We start from the raw sequence: 24,265 nt of genomic DNA, 5'->3' as shown, positions 1-24,265 counted from the left end.
AAATCCTATCCATACCCACAAAAGGAACTGATTGTGTCTCAATAATTCAATTATTCTCTCTCTCTCTCTCTCTCTCTCTCTCTCTCTCTCTCTCTCTCTCCTTGAGGGTTTTTATTTTTATAAGGGTGGGAGATCTATGTTTTCTTTCAAAATCTGATTGTATAAAAATGTTTTATTCACATGTGGTTTCTTAATTGTAGGTGGGGACAAAGGAGAGAACCTAGAACTCAAAAAGTTTTTTTTTAATGTAAAAAAAAGTTTGTTAAAAAATTATTTTGAATATAATTGAAAAAATAACCCCAAAACCCAAGATTTAAAAAAAAAATCATATTCAGTTTATTTCACTTCTCTTATATTGCCCATTACTTGCCATTCCATGCAACAAAAAAGAAAAAAAAAAGCAATTCAACAAAACAAGCCAGCACTTCAAATATGTCTGTCTGACCATATAGACAGTACTCCTTCCCTACTTCCACAAAGAAGCAAAAATTGATTCCTTTTCTCAGTTCTTCATCCCAATCATACTTGGTTATTTTAATGATGAGACATTCACTTTAGAACTTTTTGACATTTTTTTCATAATATTTTTGCATATATTGTTCTTGTTTTACTTACTTCACATTGTATCATGTTGACTTTGGAATTATTATTGCATCTGGCTTCAAATCTTGATTTTATCATTAATTCTGTAACTTTGTTCAAGTCAATAATTTCATTGCACCTGAATTTCAGTGTACAAGTACATCTCTGCTAGCTGGCAGGTAGTCCAATAATGTTAAATATGTTGAAATAAGTGTTAGATCCAATATATGAGTATACTATTTTTTCATAGCTCAGCCTACATTGATTATTCCTATCTTTGATATCTTTACCAATTTGCTATGTGTAAAGAGAATCTTAATTTTAACTTTTATTCATCTTATCATTGATTTGAAGCAGTCTGTTATATTACTGTGAATATTTGGCAGTTGTTTTTTTCTGAGACCTGTTTGCTTTTAATCTTGGATAATATTGAGGAATCCTTCTTAGTCTTTTAGTTCTCTCTGTATCTTTTATATCTGACCTTTATTACAGATATCTGTAAACTTTATCTCTTTTTACTTTAGCCATGATGATTTTATTTTTTTCTTATTCTTTTTAGTGGTTTTGGTAAGCTTTTTTTTTGGGGGGGGGGTAGTAATCTTGATTTTTCTTTAAAAAATAATATTTACTGTTTTTGAGGAAAATGTTAAGAGTAAATTTTATGGTGATCATTTGATTTTTAATAATTTAATAATTTAAAATTTTGTTTTTATGAATATATTTGATCGTTTTGATTAATCAGTAATAAAATAAAAGAGGAATACATTGGATATTCCTTCTTAATTTTCCACATAAATAACTTTTTATGTGTTTTATTCATCCATTCTCCTAACAGATACATCTTAATTAAAAGAGACCAGGACTTTTTCTTTCCTTTCCGAGTTGTTTTGTTTTTTTTGCCAGCTCTACTCAACCATGTCCAGTATTCTTATTCCATTTTGGGATTGAGGAAGATGGCTGCTGCTGCCCTCTCAGCATTGGTTTTCAGGCCTTCCCAAGGTTTTTGATTACACCAGAGGTCAGAATTTTTTGGTGTCACTGGCTACTAAGTTAACTGTAGGACATAGAACATACTCTTTGAGTTTATTTTTTTAGTTGTAGTGACAGATTTGCAATGGCTTAAATTAATTGCCTTTTATCAATCTCATGACAAATTTATTATGTCTTTGCAACATATCTGTGAAAAAATTTTCCTTGATTTGAATGTGTCACATATATATGATGGACTATATGAAGATTATACCCACTTTAGCTGGGTTATTTGTAACTTGTTCTTGTATAGATGTAATCAAGTTTTAGAAAGCAGCCTGCTAACATTTCAGTCCCTTTCGAAAATTCAAAATCAATTAGCTCCTTTTTATATTGCGATAATCCTTCATTTTGTGAGTCTTGCTTTGCTGTATATCAAATGATTATGTTTAATTATGGGGAAATGCAGTGCTGAGGCAATTCTGGGAAATATTATGCTGAGGCATTTCTAGGAAATGAGATGTAGTTCCCCTTTTAGAGTTCCCTATTCCTGTCAGAAGCTTATTACTTAAGATTGTATAAACAGATCAGTTCCTTAATTTCTGAGTATCAGTTCCCTATTTTTGACCAAAGCCAATAGAAATCAATAATACCCATGTTACTTCAGATTTTGTAATTTTTGTTCCACTTTTATGACTATAAGTGTGGTGTAAACTCCCAAATGGTATTCTTGTATCTACTGAGCAAGTCTTGGACCCATTTATTGGCAATTGGTAATCTTGCTAATAAATTGACTTGCTCGGAAACCTTAACTTTTGCCCCTCAGATTTCTGTTGTCTTGGGTATATGGAGAGGGAGCATATAGCACTGTCATTTCAGAAGAGGATTTGGTATATGCCCCGTCTTAAGGAATGTGAGCCAGGAGAGAATTGGGACTATACCATATACTCGTTTTCAAGGTAGAGAAATAATAATAGTTAACCATTTAACAGGCATTTATTAAATGCTTACTATGTGCCAGGCATTGATCTAAGTTCTGAGAATTAAAAAGAAAGACTGAAAATGTCCCTGCTTTCCAGTTCTTACAAGCAGTGGGAAGAAGAAATATATCAGTAGCAACAGGCATATGTTATCTTTCACACTGTACCTGCCTACCTATTGAGCTAATTGGCCTAGACTATACATGTGGATGACTTGAAGCAATTTTAAAGACATGAGACCTCTTTATTTACCTATTAGTTATCTTTATGTTCTCTCCCCCATTAGATTGTTAAATTCCTTTGAAGTTTGAGACTAGTTTTACTTTTTATTTTTAATCTACTTAGCACCGTGCTGGCACACAGAGGTACTTAAATATTTTCAAAAATTATTTATTTTTACATTTTTACCTGATATTTATGTTCCATGTGTCCCTTCCAATCTCTGAGAGCCATCCCATATAACCCAAAAAAAAAAAAAAAATGTAATTTATACAGTGAAAAAAAGTCTGAAAACATGAGCAGTGTGTATGTAATACCTGGGGACTCTCCCCACAAAAGGATAAGTTGTTCATGTCTTCTCATAGCTCATCATTCAAACCCCACTTGATCTTTATACTTTGTTGAATTTACTTTTTTTTTTTTTGTGGTCTTTCTGTCCATTTATACTTTTGAAATTATTGTAATAATTTGTAATTATTGTACCGTTATATCTTCTACATTGTGGAGATTAGAGGCACCGTGTTCCCACAATCTAGGTAATCTGAATAAGATTTTTTGGCCCTCCCTTCCTGCTGGAGAAATCTTAATTATTATGGTATTAAAAGATGAAAATATATTTTACTGTACTATACATATATTTTTTTTAATACATATCGCTTTATGTTGGGAGAGAAAAATCAGAACAAAAGGGAAAAATCATGGATGAGAAAAAAAAATGGAAAAAAAATTAACATATCATATCTTGTGTTGATTTACATTCAGTTTCCATAGTTCTTTTTCCCCCCCTGACATTTTCTATCCATAGTTTATTTGGATTGCCATTGATCAATGAATCACTGAGAAAAACCAGATCTTTCATAGTTGATCATCACACTTTCTTGCTGTTATTGTGTACAATGTATTCCTGGTTCTGCTTCTTTTGTTCAGCATCAGTTCCTATAAATCTTTCCAGGCCTTTCTAAAATAAGATTGTTCATCATTTTGTATAAAACAGTAATATTCCATTACTTTCCTACACCACAACTTATTTAGTCATTCCCCAGTTAATGGGCATCTACTCATTTTCCAATTCTTTGCTACCATAAAAAGAGCTGCTACAAACAATTTTGCATTTTTGTGTGAATCCTTTTCCCTCCTTTATGATTTCCTTGGGATGGTTCAAAACATATGCACAGTTATATAGCCCTTTGGGCATAGTTCCAAATTGCTCTCCAGAATAGTTGGATCATTTTGCTACTCCTTTAACAATGCGTTAGTGTCCTGGTTTTCCCATAACCCCTCCAACTTTTATTATCTTTTCCTGTTGTCTTAGTCAATCTGAGAGCTGTGAAGTAGTACCTCAGAGTTGCTTTAATTTGCATTTCTCTTATTAGTAGTTTAGAGCATTTTTTTAATATGACTGTAGATGGCTTTAATTTCATCATCTGAAAGTTGTATGTTCATATCCTTTGACCATTTATTAATTGGTGAATGAATGACTTGTGTTCTTATAAATTTGATCCAGTTCTTTATATATTTTAAAAATGAGATCTTTAATAGAAAAACTGGCTGTAAATTTTTTCCCCAGCTTTGTACTTCCTTTTTAATTTTGTTTCTGTTGATTTTGCTTGTGCAAAATTTGTCCATTTCCCCTTTCATAATATTCTCTAGTTCTTCTTTGGTCATAAATTCCTCCCTTCTCCAAAGATCTGAAAGCTAAATTATCCTTTGCTCTCCTAATCTGCTTTATTGTATCACCCACCTTTTATGCCCAAATCATGTACTCATTTTAACCTTATTTTGTTAATGGGGTCTGAGATGTAAGTCTGTGCTGAGTTTTTGACATGTTATTTTCCAGTTTTCCCAGAAATTTTGGTGAAATAGTGAGTTCTTATTCAAAAAGCTGGTATTTGGGGGTTTAGTAAATATTAAATTATTAATAGTCATTGATTATTGTGTCGTGTGTATCATACATCTATTTTTATGCCTTTCTCAATTTCTAAACTTTTCCTGTCTCATCTACTAACCTTCATGTGTCGCCACAAAACTATCCACGAAATTTCTTGTACTGTCCTGTAATATATCAGGACCATGCTTTGGAAAGTTATGCTATGGAAGGGATAACTGCATATATGTTTTTCCTATACTTCACTGTGTATCAATTCATATAGATATTTCTGTCTTTCTCGATATTCATTACATTCATCAGTAGTCTATTACTGTAGTACATGTAGTACAACTTGTTTAGCCATTTCCAAAATGACGGTATGTGGTTCAGAAATGGTGAGGAGTCACCATTTTAATAAAAAAGCTGGAGAGATCTCTAGAAGCAAAGCAAAATTTATTATACATTCTCCCGAGAATCAGAAGGGAGGAAGCACTACAGGGGGCAGGGTCACCACTTTTAATCCCTAATGCAAATACCTCCTCCCACCACTGACCCTCATCCTTATTGACTCAGGATCTTACATTCTAAATGCAGGAACTACCCAAGAAATTGAACTTGACCAATAAGTACATAGTTGCCCATATTTGACTGAAATAGGGAAACGCTGAAGTCATGGGAGGGTAGCAGGAAGGGGACTTAAGTATGCCCTTGACTCAATGCTTAAAGTCCTTCAGGCCTACTCAAACTCTGAAGTAGATGAAGACTTACTCGATTTTCACAACTGTCTTGAAAGATCTCACCTCATCTCGGTCAACAAGCATCTCTTTTGTTTTCAATTCTTAGTCATCCAAAAAAATGCCACTACAATTATTTTGGAGTATGACAACTTTTTTATGATGATTTCTTTTTGATACAAGGCCAGTAATAGAGTCTCTGGTTCAAAAGATGTGGACATTTTAGTCACTTTATTTACATAATTCCAAATTGCTTTCTAAAATGACTGCCACTTCACAGATTGATTACACCATTTATTAGTGTGGCTGTCTTCTCGTAATCTCTCCAACATTGGCTTGCCATTCTTTGGTCAGTTTTGCCACACACCAAGATGTGAGTAAAAATCTTAGGGTTGTTTTGACTTGCATTTCTCTTATTATTAGTGATTTGATACCTTTTTTAAAATGGTAAATGCTTTGCAGTTCTTTTGGACTTGTTTGTTTATATCCTTTGACCAATTTATCTGTTGGGGTAATGGCTTTTTACATATACATCCATATATTTCCATACATATATACTTATGAAGTAGGTGTGTGTATAGAGAGACATTTGATTATTTCCCTTTCCATCTTAGATATAATAATGTTGTTTGTGGAGAAGCTTTCGGTTTCAAATAATTAAAAGTATTTGGTTTTATCTTTTGTAATTGCTTCTGTCTCTTGTTCAGTTAAGAATACAACTCCTACCCATTGCTATGAGAAGTTTATGGTCTGTTTCCTAATTTTTTTTTTTTACCATGATCTTTACTATTAAGGTCATGTACCTGGTATAAAGTGTTGAATCTAATTTCTGCCAGACTCATTTCCAGTTTTTCTAGTTTTTTTTTTTTTTTTAAATCAAATTGAAAGTGGAAAATACTTATTTGATTCATTTGCAATGAAGATAGGTTATTGTTTTTGTTTTTGTGTGATATTTTTCAGTCTCTGCAAATCCCTGATCCCTTATCATAAGGGGGATAGCATCTAAAAACTAAACCAATGAATAAATATTCATAATAAACAGAAATAAATAATGAATGAATGGATGAACTGAATAGACCCAGTGCAGTAAGAGTACCAGTCAGACTAGCTAAGTGGAGACAATTATCAAAGAAAATTGATCAATAGATTTAGAATTTCTTTTGCCTAAATAATCAGCTAAAAATAGTTAATTGTCTTTCTCTTTAACTTTGCTGCCACTGTATTGAAACCTACCCACACCTACATACATATGTATAGGTATGGGAGTGCATATGGAGTATGCCAAGGAATCACAATGTCTGTGCTTTTAAAACAGAATAATACATGATTAGATAATTAGATAATGGTGGAGGAAGGATTCACTTATAGGAATTATTCAAACAAGAATGTTCTTATAAACAAGTTTTAATATTCTTCTAAGAACAGCCTTCTATTTAGTATGTATATTCAACAAAAAACTGCTTTTCATGGAAATGTATCCTATTTTACTATTATGCAAATTTTGAGGTGCTTTTCTGTTGGGGGAGGATGCCAATAGATTGATTTTAAAATTTGTTGCACAGTTAATTCTGCTGTTAACTAATCCATAACATGCCTAGTATTGAAATTATAAAACAGATCATAATTCTTTGGCATTGTAGTTCTCAACTATGGTTGATTTTTTTTTTTTCCTAATAGCATTCTTCTAACTCCCCTCAGCCACCATTATTAAACTTTTCTTCTTATGTCATGTCTTATATGATTTTTTTTATCTTCTGTTATATCACTTGCTCCTCTAACTCACATGGAAGTTTCTGCCATTCATTGAGTTCAGAATTCATTATTCAGTTTTCTATTCTTGCTTTGGCTTTATGTATTTAATATTATAGGTAAGGTAACATGAGTTATTCTTTCCAATTAAAAAATTCTATGCATTCGATTATGCCAGTCTGATGTCCAAAATGCTTATCCAAATGATATTGTCAAAAGAATCTATGAAAAGGGGAGAAAACAAGCATTTTTTAAGTATTTATGCTAAGTATTTCAAAATATTTTCTCATATGATCCTCACAGCATCTCTAGAGGTAAGTAATATTGTCATACTCATTTTATAGTTGAGGGGATTAAAACATACAGAGATTAATTTGGTCAAACAGCTAGTACATTGTCTGAGGCTGAATTTGAACTCAGATTTTTTTGATTCCAAGTTCAGTGTTCTTGTGCACTTAACCGTGTTAGATGCTAATCTTTTCTTCATTGACTAGTTATCACTTTATTTCAGATCCTTTTCATCTGTTACCTTGACTATTATAATAGTCTTATAATTTAGCTTTCTGCTTTCATTCTTCTCTCCCTTTTCAATTCCATAGGGCTTCTTGTAAGATTAATCTAGGTTTGGAATTTGCATTCAGCAGGTATAGTCTAAAAGGGGGTGAGTACAAGTTTATTACTGCTCCGAACCTTGATTTAAGTAAGATGTAAGGGAAGAGCATAAAAGTAATACACAGTTAAGAAACACAGTGGCTGAGTATTTATTGAGTCTTAATTGATGAGTATCCTTTACTGCAAGCTTGTGTTTACCCAGGAAACCTGGCCAGTTCAATCCTAAAGGCCTCTTGTGATGGAGCATCCTGTACCTCAATGGAATTCCTCATTAGAATTCCCTATACTTCTCAAATATTCATAGGACACAAGTAGGTCTGACCATGTCTTTACTTTCCTAGCAATTTAGAGTAACTCCCTATTACTTCTAAGACAGAAGAAAAATTACTCTGCATAAACTGGTTCAAACCCACCTTTCCAACTTTTATCTCATATTGCTTCCCCTCCATCTACTCTGCATTCCAAGTAAATAGATGATGTTTGAGCTGTTTCCCCAAATCTTTATCTTTCTCAAGGTCTCTTTACATTGGCACTAGTTGTTCCTCATGCTTATAATGCATTGTCTCTTCAATGCTATTTTCCAGAATTCTTATTGGCAAGGCTTATTTCAGGTATCACCTGTGAAGCCTTCCATGATTGCTATCTCTTGGGAAATCTCCCCTTTACCCTTCTACCCCATGTTTCTCCTTTCTTAAATTACCGTTCCTTACTTTTATATTTGAATGCTTTATTCTCCTACATATCCCTTACATAGATTGTAAATTCCTAGAGTAATTTTTGTTTGGGGGGGAGGATAGATAAGGAGCGAATCTTTATATCCTTAGCACCTTAGAAACAGTAGATATTTAATAGTTAGCAGAGAAAGCAAAGCCCATCCACTTGTCTTTTTTACTTCCATAGCCCAGTCCATATTATAATTTTTTGTCCTTTTAACACTTTAGATTTAATAGTCTAAGTGACTATTTTTTTTTTATCTTTTATCTTTTGTGTAAAAGCCTTTTCTGTCTGTTAATCAACCTGAGAATGTTACTGTATTTGCTAAAGACAGTATTGTATTGTTGATAAGAATAATCTGGCATTTCCAAGGCCTGTCATTCTTGCATATTTGGTGATTCAGAAAAATCTTTTTTTAGTTATTGAATTTAATTATATCCATTAAAGTTCTTGTTATTTATTCAGATATAATCTATGATAGTGATTGCTGGTTCTAAGGAAGAGTTTACAATTGCATGATTAGAAGCTGCATTTGGGAGTATAGTGTAACTATGTTACTAACTTCATTTGATATTTTCTTTCCTCAAAGCTATTATAAAGAGCTATTAATAATAATTATGATGATGCATTTTATAGTACATTAGATTTTTCAAAGTGCTTTTCAAATATTATTTTATCCTTAATAGTACATTAGATTTTTCAAAGTGCTTTTCAAACATTATTTTGTCCTTATAACAACATTGGGAAAAAGATACTATTGTGATTCCCATTTTACATTTAAAGAAACAGGAGCAAACAAGTTAAGTAACTTATCCAAAGTCACATAGCTAATAAGTGTAAGAGACTGGATTTGAATTCAAGTTTTTCTGACTCTAGGTTCAGTGTTCTATCTACTGCTAATCTCTGTACTACCCAGCTACCTATGTTAATTTAGTATTAATTAAGCATCTGTTAGAAGCCATATACTTCTAGACCACTGGTCTTCAAAGTAAGTACCACATGTAGCCTCAAGTGGTATATGATCATCCAGTTAAAGGACAGGAAAATAAGACTGCATCTCACCTACCCACAGTTGTGGATCTTTTCTCCATGACAACTACAATATTTTCACTCATTATGGCCTAGTATTCCCATTTTATCATCCCACATGCAGTTTGGCATATATCTGATCTCTCTGCTCTTCAGGTGCTTATTCCTGGAACTGTTAAATTCATTGCTTCCCTTTTTAGTTTTGACCGTTTGTTCTTCCAGGTGAATTTAGTTACTTTTTTTTTCTCTAGCTCTATAAAACAATTCCTTGGTAGATGGATCAGTATGTCACTTAATAAATAATTTAGGTAGAATTGTCCTTTTGTTGATGTATGTATAATTGTACATTTGTATAATTAATGTTTCTCCTATTGTTTATGTCCTTATTTTTGTGAAAAAATATTTTGTAATTATATTTGTATTTTATATGCTGATATTTTTAATGGAATTTCTCTTTCTGTCTCTGCTGGATTTTGTAAGTAGAATATAGAAGTAATTCATGAGAACTTATTTTATATTCTGAAACTTTGCTGAAGTTGCTAATTATTTCAACTGGCTTTTTTAATTCATTCTCTAGGGTTCTCTAAATATACTATCATATCTGCAAAGAGTGATAGTTTTGTTTTCTTGTTGACTATTTTTATGAGTAAAATTTTTAATACAGTATTGAAGAATAGTGATGATAAAATAGGCATTCTTACTTCACTCCTGATTTTATTGGGAAGGTTCTAAATTTATCTATTATAGCTAAAGCTTACTCTTGGTTTTAGAAAGATACGGTTCTGTTGATTCTAGAACACTAGAAACACCAGTCTGAAACTTATCTAGAAAAGGTGCATTTAATATTTCTGCTTCTCTGCCTTTTTGGTGAAGTTTTTATCCTCTAATGCATGTTCAGTTTTTGTGAAGGTGGCATGAGTATTTGGTTGGTGAGGGAAAAGTAATATTCCTTTCTATTTAATTCAGTTTTTTCCAGAGGCAACATTTCTAATTTTATGAGATTCTCTATCTTCTTACCCTCTTTCTTATTTTATGGTTAAATTTTATTTAACTCTGATAGAGGAAGATTGAGATACTCCACTAGTATAGTTTTACTGTCTATTTGTTCCAGTTATCCATGAAAGCTTTTTCCTTTAGAAATTTGGATGCTATGCCATTTAGTGCTAAGAAGATGTAGTTTTCCTGCTAACCCCTTTAATTAGGTCTGTTTTTGCTTTTGGTGTGTCTGAGATAGATCATGAATACTCCTACCTTTATTTACTTTAGTGTAATAGATTCTGCTCTAGGCTCTTATCTTAACGCTGTGTGTATGTCTTTGCTTAAAGTATGTTTCTTGTAGAAAACATACTGTTAGATTCTGGTTTCTAATCTGTTCTGCTATGTTTCCATTATATGGGTGAGTTCAGCCCATTTATATTCACAGTTTTAATTTCTACCATTATTTCTTTTTTTCTTCTGTTTGTCCTTAACCTGTCTCATTTTAACCTGTTCCTCCTTTAAAATCTGTTTTGCTTTTGACTACTGCCTTCTTTTATCTGTCTTTTATCATTCCTCCTTACTCTACTACTTTCCTCTTGGGTGAGGTAGATTGTTATTACAATTTGAGTGTGTATGTATGTATGTATATGTATATATATGTATATGTATATATATGTATATAAATTTTTTTTCTTCAAACTAATTTAGTTGGCAGTGAGGTTCAAACATTGTTGGCTGCACACTTCCCCCATATTTTCCCCTCTCCTGTAAAAAGTTCTTCCTTATATACCTCTTTTATGGGAGATAATATCCTCCCTTTTCCAAGGGGATCCATCTTTTTCACCTTTCCATTTTTTTATATCATCCCAACATAATTGACTCATCTATTTCTGTGTAGAATGCTTTTAACTTCCCTAATAATAATAAAAGTTCTTAGGAGTTAATTGTGTCATCTTTTCACAGAGGAATGTAAATAGTTTAACCTTTTTTGAGTCTTTTATGATTTCTCTTTTGGGCTTTTTTATGCTGCTCTTTAGTCTTGTGTTTGAATTTTAGATTTTTTTTATTCAGCTCTGATCTTTTCATCAGGAACGCTTTAAATCCTTCTATTTCACTAAATGCTCATTCTTTTCTCCACCCCTCTATCTCTTAAAATTAGTAATACTGAGTTTTGCTGAATAGGTGGTTCTTTATTGTAATCCTAGCTCATTTGCCCTCCAGAATATCATTCCAAGCCCTCTTTAGTCTTTTAATATGTTAGTTGCTAAATCTTGTGTGATTATAACTAACTCCACAATATCTGAATGGTTTTTTTCTGGCTGCATGGAGTATTTTCTTTTTGACCTGGGAGTTCTTGAATTTGGCTGTAATATTCCTGGTAGTTTTCATTTTGGGATATCTTTCAATTTCTATTTTACCCTCTGGATGTAAGATCTCAGAACAGTTTTCCTTCATAATTTCTTGAAATATGATGGTCTAGTCTCTTTCTTTGATCATGACTTTAAGATAATACAGTAATCTTATCTCCTTTATTAATTTCCCAGTTCATTTCATTTTTCTAACAAGATATTTCACATTTTCTTCCTTTTTCCCCCATTCTTTTGATTTTTGTTTTACTGTTTCTTGATATCTTATGAAGTCAATATCTTGACCCAATTCTAACTTTTGAGGAACTATTTTCTTCAGTGGACTTTTGTACTTCTTTTTCCACTAGGCCATTTCTGTTTTTTATGGTGTTATTTTCTTCATTATATTTTTTGTTTCTTTTGCCAGGTTATTAATTTTCTTTTCATAATTTTCTTCCTTTGCTTTAATTTCTTTGTTTGATTTTCCCCTACCTTTCTTATTTGATTTGAAAAATAAATTTTTAGCTCTCCTAGGAATTCCTTTGGGCTTGTGTTGGATTCATTTTTTTTTTTTCATTGAGGCTTTACTTTTGATTGTTTTGACTTCCTTGTCTTCTGAAATTCTGTATTCACTGTTAGCATAGAAGCTTTTTGTGATCAGGTTCTTTTGTTGTTTGCTTATTTTGCTATTTTATTTTTAAATGTTAAACTTTATATCAATGTTGGGTTCTGTTGCTGGCATGAGAGTGGTGAGATATATCATACTTCAGTCTTTTTCCTCAGTAATGTTTTCAGGGATAATTCTGGGGACTTAGAAGGTTTTGCTACTTCCAAGTTGGTATGGTCATTACCCTTCTCATCTGCACTCTGGACCTCATGTAAGAAGAGCCCCAGTCCCTTGAAACTAGAAGTCATATTGCTCTTCAGGGCTTTTAATCCTGCATGACCAAAAGTACTCCTCTCTTCTCTTGAAGTGACGACTCAGAAGTGGCACAGACAATGGGGTTATCAAACATCATCTAGTCCTGGGTCCAATAGAGGTAAAAACACAGTCTCTTTGTGGCCATTTGCCTGTCATCCAAGGCAACATTTTTAGGTTGAAAATTTCCAAAGCTGCTGCTGTTTCTATCACCTTCACCTATACCCACTACTAGTATAGATTCCACATAATCTCTCCATATCACAGATCTCTCTTTCCTATCTACTGTTAATGTCCTAAGTTGGAAGAATGTTTCACTCTGACTTTTTGTTGGCTCTACCACTCCAGAATTCCATTTAGGGTGTTATTTTAAAGTTGTTGGGAGAGCTCAGCTGACTACTTTATTCCACTGACTTGGCTCTACTTCTGGAATTTTAGGGGGTTTTTGTTTGGTTTTTTTGTTTTAACAGAAGTAGATGTTTTTATTTTCAAAAATCCTTTTCTGCATCTGTGATAGTAAGATTTTTATTATTAATTTGGTCAATTATATTTATAGGTTCTATAACATTAAATTGAATTCCTCTTATAATCTTGTCATGATATAAAATCTTAGTATTATGTTGCTAAAGCTTTTTGGCTAATAATATTTTATTTATTTTTTCATCAATATTCATTAAGAATGCTGGTCTGTCGTTTGTTTTGTTGGTTTTTTCTTCTGTGTTTTACTTCTTAGTCTAGGTATTCAAATCATATTTATATTATAAAGTACATTTTTACAGTCTCTTCTTTTGATTTTTATAATCTTGGAAATAATTGTTTTATTGTTTCATGAAATTCACTTCTAAATCCATCTGTTTCATAATTTTAAAGGTACCAATTTTTGGAAGAGGCATTTCAAAACCAGAAGGGTGCAATTGAGAATTTATTAGCTAAACTTCTTGAAAAGAAAAATTATGTTCATTTTGCTGCGACTCAGGTGCAGAATAGGTAAGTTTATTATGTAGGATTATATTTTTCTCCTAATCAAATTATAAAATACAAATTTCTGATTTTATTGCTTTTTAAAAAGCTTTTTCTTTCTTTTTTTTTTTTTTTTTAATAAGCATGTGTTTGAATCTTACATTATATTTTGAGGTGAGATCCATTATCAGAGTTTGAGGAAATAATGATATTTACTAAATAAAACATTTAATTATATAACCAAAATCTTTTTACTCCTTTAAAAAATTTTATATTAAAAAATTACAAAGAAAAGCAGGAATCTGAAACATTAAAATGCACCATTATTGATAACTTCTTATCTGGAGAGGAAAGAGTTGATATAATAGTTAATCACATTTAAAATCATTTCGAAAATCACTTATTATTCTCCTAAAACAGTAAATACTATGAGAAAAGGCTAGCATATAAGTAGGTTAAAAAGATTAGAAGTCTTCATTCTGAGAGAATTTAGGCCCAATTCGATCAAAAGTTATAAAATTAGAGAATTATGAATAAGGTAAATATGGTGTTAAGTTGAAAATTCGGGTGATTTTCAAATTTTTGAAAGAAAAGATTTCAAGCACGATCAATTTATTAAGCTAGCAGTAACCAATAAATTAGATCCATGACCTCTTTAAACAACTAAAAAACACAAAGTAGGTCTTACTGTTTTCCACAGTTTAGGGAAATATAAATGAATGTTAGTTAAGTAGGGAAGAAAATATTGTTGGTTATAGAGTAGACAACATCATGGGGATGGGGACAACATGATAGTTACATCAAGGAAAGCAGGCTATCATCCAAGTGGGTCTAGTAGCCACTCCTCTCTGTCATTAAGGAATGCTTGATTGGACTGTCCAATGTGAAATCTGATGTCATTGTTAGAAGACCCAAAATAGCAGACTTCCTCCCTCCTATGAGGGTTTGTTAGGGAGATAAGACCTTTCCTAGTTGTACAATGATATGCAAGGATGGAAAATACAGATTATAGAAATATACCACACAGCTTGGAATTTTCCCAAGAGTTGAAGGTATGGGAGATAATAGTTTTTATTGTTAATTATAACTTTAACTCCGAAAAACTGAATTCTTAAACTCAAGTCAAAGAATAGAAAGGGGTCTTAAGCAGATATAGAATCAACTACAATATGAAACCAATATAATATAGAATCAGTTTCAAAGTAGAATTTGAATTTCGCAGTGGCTTTTTTCATTACATCCTGAAACTGTAGGACAAGGGCCACACTTAAAATTTAATATTTATAAATTTAAGAAAAGTGAAGGGAATATTTTTCATAGTATTTAGTAAATAAATAAAATTATTTGCCTACAATTGATGATATAAGTTGAAACAATAATAGGCCTTTGCAAATTCCATCTATTTTGGAAATTGTTCCTTGTCTTTATCTTATGCTTAAATTGGAAATTAAACAGATTTTATGACTAATAATGCTTATCTAACCTTTGCTTAACAGACCCACAATTTTCTTAGGCTGGCCATTCCATTTTTGAAAATCTGCCAGTTGTTAATAAGTTCTTCTTGACATTAAAGTAAATGATGCCTCCTTGTAATTTTCTCCCATTGGTCCTAGTTCTGCATACCAGGCCAAGCAGAACAAGTTTAAACCCTCTTCCATATGATAATCCTTCATGGATATTTGAAGGATTTGAAGACTATCATGTCTCCCCTTAAGTTTTTTCTTTAAACTAAACATTCCAAAATTATTGAATTAAACTTCAGATGGCATGGTTTTGAGCTACTTAATACTGCTTACTTGCCTGAACATAAATATTCTTCAAATATATTTCCCAGAATGGAACAAATTCTTTTAGTTATGCAGTGTCACCTCCCTCACACTGAGTACTACTCTTTTATGCGCCACAAAGTTCTTCTTAGTTCTTTTTTGCCTCCATAGTATACTGTTGCATCATTGAACTTGAATTCTCCTAATACCCCAAAGTCTTGTCAGGTCATCTACTTGTTTTCTAGCTAGGTCTGTCATGTCCTGTATTTGTGAGATTTAATTTTAAAATCTAATACCAGACTATTGTTTATATTAGTATTAGTAGTTTATATTGATATAGTGCTTTTAGTTTTACACAACTCTTTACATGTATTATCTCATTTGATATAACAACTATATGATGTTGCCTTGATTTAGGGCCCCCCCGCCCTCCCCATTTTACAGATGAAGAAAAAACTCAGAGAAGTTAAGTGAAAGGTAGTCTTTGAAGAGAGATTTAAAACCTATCTTCCTGGCTCCAAGTACAAGTCTTTTCTACTATGAAACTATAGCTTATTAGTGTGAATCATAGTGACTTGAGCTGATTGCTGTATAGGGGAAAGTGGCCCTTTTAAGAGTTTTTTAAAAGTTTCACTGTTAGCTATCCTTTTGATATGTAAATTCATGAAGTTGTTTCATATGCATACATAGTCAATTCATCTGCTTGTCTGTACACATAGTTGGTATAAACCATTTACACTGAATTGACTGGTCAACTGTGCTAAAACCTTTGAGCTAGTTCCACATAACACAGGACTTAACTAAATACCTGATTGAGTAAATTTCTGGATCATTGACTGATTCAGGGATATAGGAGAAATTTATAACCTAATGATGTATTTCTCTTATTCAGGATTAAAGAAGTAAATGAAACTAACAAACGAGTAGAACAGGAAATTAAAGTGGCCATTTTCACTCTCATCAATGAAATAAATAAGAAGGGCAAGTCTCTCTTACAACAGCTAGAGGTATGGTTTAAAGCTAAAAAAAAGGTTTCTCTTGCTCATTCTTCAGCTGTTTCAGATGTTTATTAAAAGTTCTCATTAAATGTATTGGGAGTGTAAGGATAAAGGATGTAATTGTAATATATATATATATAGAGAGAAAATAAATTCCTAGTACTTTAAGTTTATTGATTTTAAAGCATAAAGTATAGAGAGACAGACTTATTCTGGGACCGAATAAAAGTACTTACTTGGATAGAAATTAGGTAAAATGTTAAATAATTTACTCCTGGAAAAAAAAAAAAGGCAAGTTTTTCATATTCCTTGCTTCTGTGCCAATAAGGGGCTTCAACTGATTCTCTTTCATATGGAAGTATATTGGGTTTCATAATTTTGCTTGAGTCATTTGTGGTATTTCTTTTGACATCTTTTAAATTCTCAATAGTTCAAAATAAGATGTAATTTTTCCAACTTAAATGTATTATCATTATGTTTATACCTTTGGTATCATAAAGTACATATTTCCAAATAGTAGTGTCCCACCTCTCAAATATTTTTCTGATCTCATGTACATAATCATTCTTTGCTATTATCCCAAGAGCAGATTAATATTCTTTATAATTTGTCTGATACTTAATGTAATACACAAGAATATACAAGTAATGGAGGGCATATTTTTTGCTTTGTATTTATTAGTACTTTCTTAAATGAAAATTGCTAATACTGATTCCCAAATTCTGTTAATACTTACTTATTCCAAAGTCTTCTGTGACAGGATTTCCTACTTTGTCTCTGCAGGACAAAGTGGAAATATTTAACACAAATGAGATAGATATGAAAGAATAAGGGGGAGTGATGTTTATTGTTGAAATCTGATATTTAGCATACTGGGCTATCATGATGTTAGTGTTTTAGCTTCTGTAGGACTTAAAATTTTTTTTTTTCTTTTAAACATAATCTTAAGGCTAACCTCTGTTTTGATTCCTTTTTTTCCCCCCTTTATTGTGTAAACATTTTAATCATATGATATTTGTAATGGATTTCAGGGTCCAAAAGTAGTCATAGCATAAGCTTTGGAAGAAACCTTAAAATTCATCAAGCTAACTCACCTCTTATTTTTCCTGTTAAAAAGCTATAGACTTAATGACTTTCAAGTGACTTAACCAACATTTCATTACTAGTCAATAGCAAGACCAAAACTAGAATTCCGCATACCTTGAGTTTTATTCCATTGCTCTTTTTATTGATCTCTGCTTTATTATTTGTAGTAGATAATAAATCCACCACATATTCTTCTTTGTGACTTTTATATTATGATTATTTTACTCAAATATTCCATCAAATTTGGGTGTAAAATATATTTTTGTTTTTCTCTTTAATGTCCATCAATAAATTAGAGATTTATTATACCAGAGAAAATTTCCCCAGTAGACCAAGTTGAAACTTTTTGATAAGAATTTCTGTTTGTTAAGATTAAATTCTAACATACTCTTCTAGGTAATTTCCCCCCTCTTTGGGGAAGGGAATACAGAGAACAAGAATGTCTTTAAATGCTTTATAAGTAATAATTAACACATAAACTGGGCTGAATATAATGGAAAGAACACTGTTTCTTGCCCCAACAAAAGCTGATAATTCCAGCTCTGCTACTTTATCTTGTGTCACCGTATATAAAATCACATAACAGTGTTGTCCTCCTTTTCCATGTTAGTGAAATGGTTAGAGATCAGTAGGTGAGATAGCAGGATTTTCCCAGCTTTAAGTTCTATGAATCAAACCCTGCTAGTTCTGCCAGCTGGAGGCATTATTTCCAAACACAGAATCCACTCTTCTTTTGTATTATTTTCTCTATTCCTTGGGACTATCTACCTAATCTGGATAACTCTATACTTTTAACTCTTGAAACTTAGCTTTTGCCTAGGTAAAGCCTTATATGCTAGAATAATAATAATCATCCAAATTCACTAGTTAAAATTATGATTATTATATACTGTTTTTCACTTTATAACCTGCTGCTCATATAATAGATAAGAAAATAGTTGAGGTCCAGAGCAGCTAAGAAATTTGTTTTCAGTCACACAGATGTAATATGTGGTGCTTGGGGGGAGCTATGATGTGAAGCCAGATGCAGCACTCTGTTTGCTGTACTGTGATGACTCTCTAAAATGTACACAGAGCAGATCACTGCTCCAGTTGTAGGCAGTCTAGGAAATAGTATAATGGACTTCTTTGTCCCTCTGATTCTAAAACTCATGATAGTCAAAATAGTCTGCAAATAATGTTAACTTTTCCCAATAATGTTACCTGTTATTGACCTATTGAGCTTATAGTCCTCTAAAGCTTTTTAAAAGCAACAGTGTCATCAGCTTGTACTTGTAAAATTGGCTTTTTGAAAGTGTAGGGCTATTTTAGTTTATTGAGATCCTTTTGGATATGGAATATGTCATCTGTTATAAAACCTGTCTCTTCAGACATCTTGTCATTAGTCATTTAGATAATATGTCATCTATGCTGTCATGAAAGTAAATTATTAAAAAATGATCAGTCATATATTGCAAAGGACATCTCCCTGGAAGCTCTCTACTAGGATGCTTCTTCTTGCTGTAAGTTGACACTGACCCATTAATGATGAATCTTGAGTCCCAGCTTGAGAAGTTTGAATAGCTAGTAACAAAGCTATATAAAGGTACTAGCACCTAGTGCATACCCTTCATCTTATATGCTTCTCCATTGGCATAGCATGGCAGATTTTTGGCAGATAATTTGCTAGAGCCTTATTATCTCTGCAACATTACCCTGGTCTTCCAGGCTCAGTAGGAATCTTACCTTCCTTAATTGGTTATGTTCAAATTTTAATAATGATAATAGTGATGATAATAATAATAGAAATTATGCCTAATATTTTCATAGCACTTTTACATATATTCTTCTTTGTTCCTCACAAGAACCTAATGCGATAAATGCCTCAGCTATTTTTATGCCTATTTTTCATAGGTATAAAAGCTCTGAGCCGGAGGCTCTGAGCAGCTGGGACTTCTCCAGCCTCACTTAGCTGTCAGTGGCTGAGGTGGGATTTGAAACCAAGTCTTCCTGGATTTTGCGTCCAGCCTTCTATTTGTGAAGAAGATGGGTGGGTTCTAGGGGTGTAGAAGTTGAGGGCCAAAACCCTTTAGATTGCCACATCAGGTTCCTGTTTCCATTTCAGCCACACATTTTGCTGGTTATTGTCAGGTTGCATAATTTTGGGTGATGTTTTTCAGCTCATACCTATGCCAATGAAATATGTGGTCTTATAAATGGCCTTTGGAACAGAACTGATTTTTTCAAAGAAAATTGTTGAGGGGAGTTCCTATTCTGTTGCAGAATGTTACCAAGGAAAGGCAGATGAAATTGATACAGCAGCAGAATGACATCACAGGACTTTCACGGCAAGTGAAGCATGTCATGAACTTCACCAACTGGGCAATTGCAAGTGGCAGCAGCACGGCATTGCTGTACAGCAAGCGACTGGTGAGGTTCTGGTACCCTGGGTGATTCACTGCTAGGCTCTATAGGCCCAGGTCCTGCAACCCATATATTGGGCTGGTTGTAGCAAAATGGCTGATTCTGTGTCTGGGTTATATGTAGGTGTTTGGATCTGGGTCATATCTGGGTCTGTGTAGTGTCTGTGTCATGTCTCAGGGTCTGGACTAATGACCCTGCCCTCTTTCCTTCAAGATTACCTTTCAGTTACGCCATATTTTGAAAGCCCGCTGTGATCCTGTTCCGGCTGCTAATGGAGCCATACGTTTCCATTGTGATCCGACCTTCTGGGCAAAGAATGTGGTCAACTTGGGTGAGGATTTCATCAGTTAGGATGTTTGCTGTATCTGTGAACCCTGAACTAAAATCATACTTTTGGAACTCAAAGCAATCTTGGAAGACACATGGTTCATCCTTACCAAGTCTAGAATGGGGAATTCCTCAGGATATTCTTACCTATAAAGAAAGCTTTTGTGGAAGTTATAAAAGCATAATTCCAAAGGCACTTTGAACACATAAAATACTTTAAAGATTTGCTTTTTAAAATTTATCTCGTTTTTGCATTTGTGTCCCCTACATATTTAGCTTGGTGCTTGGTACTTGGTACATAGTAAACTTGTAACATGATTTTTTTTTTTCCCTATTCATTTTAATTGCACAGCTCAATCTCACTTTTGCCATCACTGTATTAGATTTTTTTGCTTTTTGCATACAAATATGAGTTTTACTATATTTTTCATACTCTCCACTTTTTAAAGTTGATAGGAACCTTTTATACAGTTTTACAGATATCTTTTAATCTTCCTCCTGATAGAATCCCTTAAATGTTTAGCTGGATGTATAGCTATGCCAAATTATTATCCAGTTTCCAGAGGAAAGTGGTCATTATAGAGATACTTGAGAAATAACCTTTTCTTTAAAAGTAAAACAGTAAAGCAAAAAAAAAAAAAAAATTTACTGGATTGAAAATAATAAATAAGTATTTGTAGAACCTATTGTATTCCAAACATGGTATTAAATGTCTTATATTCTTTCACTTGATCACCATGGTGTCCCTGGGATGTAAGTGCTCTTATTAGTTGGGGACAGGTGGGGTAGACAGAGGTTGTGATTTTTCCCACAATCACCCGGCTAAGTTTGATGACTACTAGGTTATTCTAATAGAAATTTCTTAATTGTTTGGATGATTAGACAAGGTATCCCCAGTGGTCCTTTCTAGTTCTAAGATTATAAATAACTGAATAAAACAGTTATCAGCTAAGTTGAAAGATATAGAAACATTGACTATAGCACTTTTTTTTTTATTAAAGCTTTTTATTTACAAAACATATGCATGGGTAATTATTTCAACATTGACCCTTGCAAAATCTTTTATTCCAAATTTTTCCCTCCTTCCCCTAGCTGGCAGATAGTCTAATATAATAACATCTCTTTACATCCTCAGAGAAAAGTTCCTTTGAAGTCATACAGGAGACATTTCTTCACTTGTCATCTCTTAGAGCTAGCCATGATTTCCCTTGCCTTTTTTTATTCTTCTCATCTACATCTAACCCCTCTATTGTTAACAACTCGGGACTGGGATGGGTAATGGAACAGGAGGGACATGTCATAATTTCTTTAACTATGTATAAACAATTTCTTTTAATTCCACAGGTAACTTAGTTATTGAAAGCAAACCAACCCCAGGTTATACACCTAATGTTGTAGTTGGACAAGTTCCTCCAGGCACAAACCACATAAGTAAAACACCTGGACAGATTAACCTAGCTCAGCTCCGCCTCCAGCACATGCAACAGCAGGTTTATGCCCAGAAACACCAGCAGTTACAACAGATGAGAATGCAACAACCACCAGCAGGAGCAGCTACTACAACAACACCACCCCAGCAACATCCTAGACAAGCAGCCCCTCAAATGTTGCAGCAGCAGGCAAGTATTAAAAGTATTTTTCACTCTAAAATGGTGAAATGACGAAGTAGATTCCAGATTCTTTGGGCCCTAAATGCACATTTTTGAGTGAAGGCCCATGTGCACATCAGAGACTGTGTGTGTGTGTGTGTGTGTGTGTGTGTGAGAGAGAGGGGGGGGGGGGGGGGGGGGGGGGGGGGGGGGGGGGGAGTGTGAGTATGTTCCCTTCTAGCTCCTCCCTCATAGTCTTGGTAGTGTTAGACTTATTGATGTCACCTAATGGTTTTAGACAATTGTAACTTAGAATTCCCAAGTAGGCTACAATCCAGCTTTTTCAGGAATAAGGATTATAAATTTGTGCCCTAATGTCCAATTCATGGTATATTTAAGATGGAAGAATTTGTCATCTCAAGTACGGGCTCCTAAACTTTTTCTACTTATAACAACTTTTTGCCCAAGAAATTTTTATGTGACCCTGAGCATATAAGTATATAAAATAGGTTTACAAATCAAACATTTGCTGATAATAAATCATAAAAAAAGATTTTAAAACAGTTCTTTGGTATACATATAATTTTATCATTTATTAAAGATAAAAGTAAATTTGCATATCATTGAGGTGGATGTACTTGTTTATTTTTACATAAAATATTAAATCTTGCTGAAATATTTGATACTCTTTACTGTTGCCAGATTTTTCATGAACCCTCCCCTCTACTTAGTTATGTAACCCATAGTTTAAGAAGCTTGATGCAGAGAGTATTGGGCTGAGTTTTAGATCAAAGATGAGTTTTAAGAGAGAGAGAAAAGATGAGAATGAGTGTGAATTAAAAAACAACAACATGAAAAACTTATTTGCTTCCCCCCACCCCATGCCTTCTTCTGTTGAGAAAGAGTGTCAGCAAGATCTTTTTGTTAATTAAGAATTCTTTGGCAGTATAATGAATTATGAAAAAGCAAATACAATCTACACTGGCCGTGTACAAAATATTTTTCTCATTTTATACTTTGAATCTTATTTTTCTATCAGAAAGTGTAGGTATTATATTTCATATTAGTCCTGTGGAATCATGTGTGGTGATTATGCTGATCAGCATTCCTAAGTCATTAGAAATCTTCTGATTTTATTATTTAACATTATCACAAATTGCATAAATAAAATTGTATAAATTGTTATCTTAGTTCTGTTTATGTGATTTTGCATTAGGTCATTCAGGTCTTCCTAGGTTTCTTTGAAACCATTACTTTTGTTATTTATTACAGTCCAATAATATTCCATCACAATTATGTACCATAACTTTTTTGACCATTCCCCAGGTGATAGGTACCCCCTCAATTTCCAATTCTTTACCCCTACAGAAAGTGCTGGTATAAATATTTTGTAAATTCTTAGAGTATGTTTTGCTTAGTATTAATTCTTCCTTTAAATCAACCCTTTGAGTAGTTAAAATGTGTGAGATACCTGCTCTTTCCTCATACCCTTTTCCCCTTGCTAGTTTAGGCTTCTTTTTTTACTGTCCAATTATGTTAGATAATTTTCCATTATTCTAAGAGCATCAAGAAGTAATAGATCCATCCCCTAGCCCTTCTGTCTAATTAGACTTCTTCTAACACCTTTAATGATAGCAGGACTCAATGGGAATATGTGTCATCTCCCAGTATTAGAACCGAACAATTTAAGCTTGTTTAGTCTTTTACAGTTGTGCATTTAATACATTTGTATTTTTATGTTTCCCTTGACTCTTATCTCTCTGTATTTCAAAATTTCTGCTGTGTTCTAGGTTTTTTTTCAATCTTTTGACCTTTAATATTTCATGTTGTACAATGGAATCTTCTCTTTGGTCCACTCTTGTTTTCATGGAGTTTGTTGCTTGGACAAGATTTTATACCACTTGTAACAAACAACTAATTCGCTTTCTAACTATTTCTCCTTCATATTTCTTTTCTAATTTTTTCCTCTGGCACTCTCATTTCATTTAAAATCAATTGTAAGCTTCTTTCTCCTCTCTTCTCTATGCTACCTCCCTTCCCCCGACTTGAATATCTCTTCCATGAATTCTATTCAAATATTTGTGCCCAAGGTATGGTTGTTTTTTTTTTTGTTTGTTTGTTTGTGTGTTTATTCTTTTATTTTTTTCACCTAAATTTGCTTTTAGATTCTCTTCCTCTAGCTTGAGTATCCTTCTCATCTTTTTGTGTTGATATGGGAGGGTGGGGGCACGAAGATAGATGTTTTTCTTCCAACCTACTTCCTGACTTTGGACTTTAGGGCCAAGGTTTGCATACTTCTGGAGGGAATGTTTGACTTGATCTTGCATCCTTTCCCAGGAATTTTGAATGTAGTGTTTTCCAAGATCTCTAGATCTCTCAGTCAGTGGAACTTTCAATGCTCCCATAATTTATCTGATACTTCCTTCCTAGTCTAATCT

At 33.0% G+C, this 24,265-nt stretch overlaps 1 protein-coding gene across 2 annotated transcripts in view; it reads left to right on the top strand.

Annotated features, from left to right (window-relative positions):
• Positions 1 to 24,265, top strand: part of TRIM33 (tripartite motif containing 33) — a 123,016-nt gene that overhangs the window by 66,432 nt on the left and 32,319 nt on the right. For both annotated transcript variants that reach the window (XM_031967340.1, XM_031967339.1), the window contains exons 5-9: positions 13,569 to 13,685; positions 16,317 to 16,431; positions 19,771 to 19,917; positions 20,125 to 20,242; positions 21,583 to 21,857. In XM_031967340.1, coding sequence (XP_031823200.1) covers positions 13,569 to 13,685; positions 16,317 to 16,431; positions 19,771 to 19,917; positions 20,125 to 20,242; positions 21,583 to 21,857 — 772 coding nt within the window. The remainder of the gene's footprint in view (positions 1 to 13,568; positions 13,686 to 16,316; positions 16,432 to 19,770; positions 19,918 to 20,124; positions 20,243 to 21,582; positions 21,858 to 24,265) is intronic.

Source organism: Sarcophilus harrisii, chromosome 4, assembly GCF_902635505.1.
Source record: "Sarcophilus harrisii chromosome 4, mSarHar1.11, whole genome shotgun sequence".
Taxonomy (NCBI): domain Eukaryota; kingdom Metazoa; phylum Chordata; class Mammalia; order Dasyuromorphia; family Dasyuridae; genus Sarcophilus; species Sarcophilus harrisii.
The sequence above is the reverse complement of the archived record's forward strand: the minus strand, read 5'-3'. Positions and strand labels throughout refer to the sequence as shown.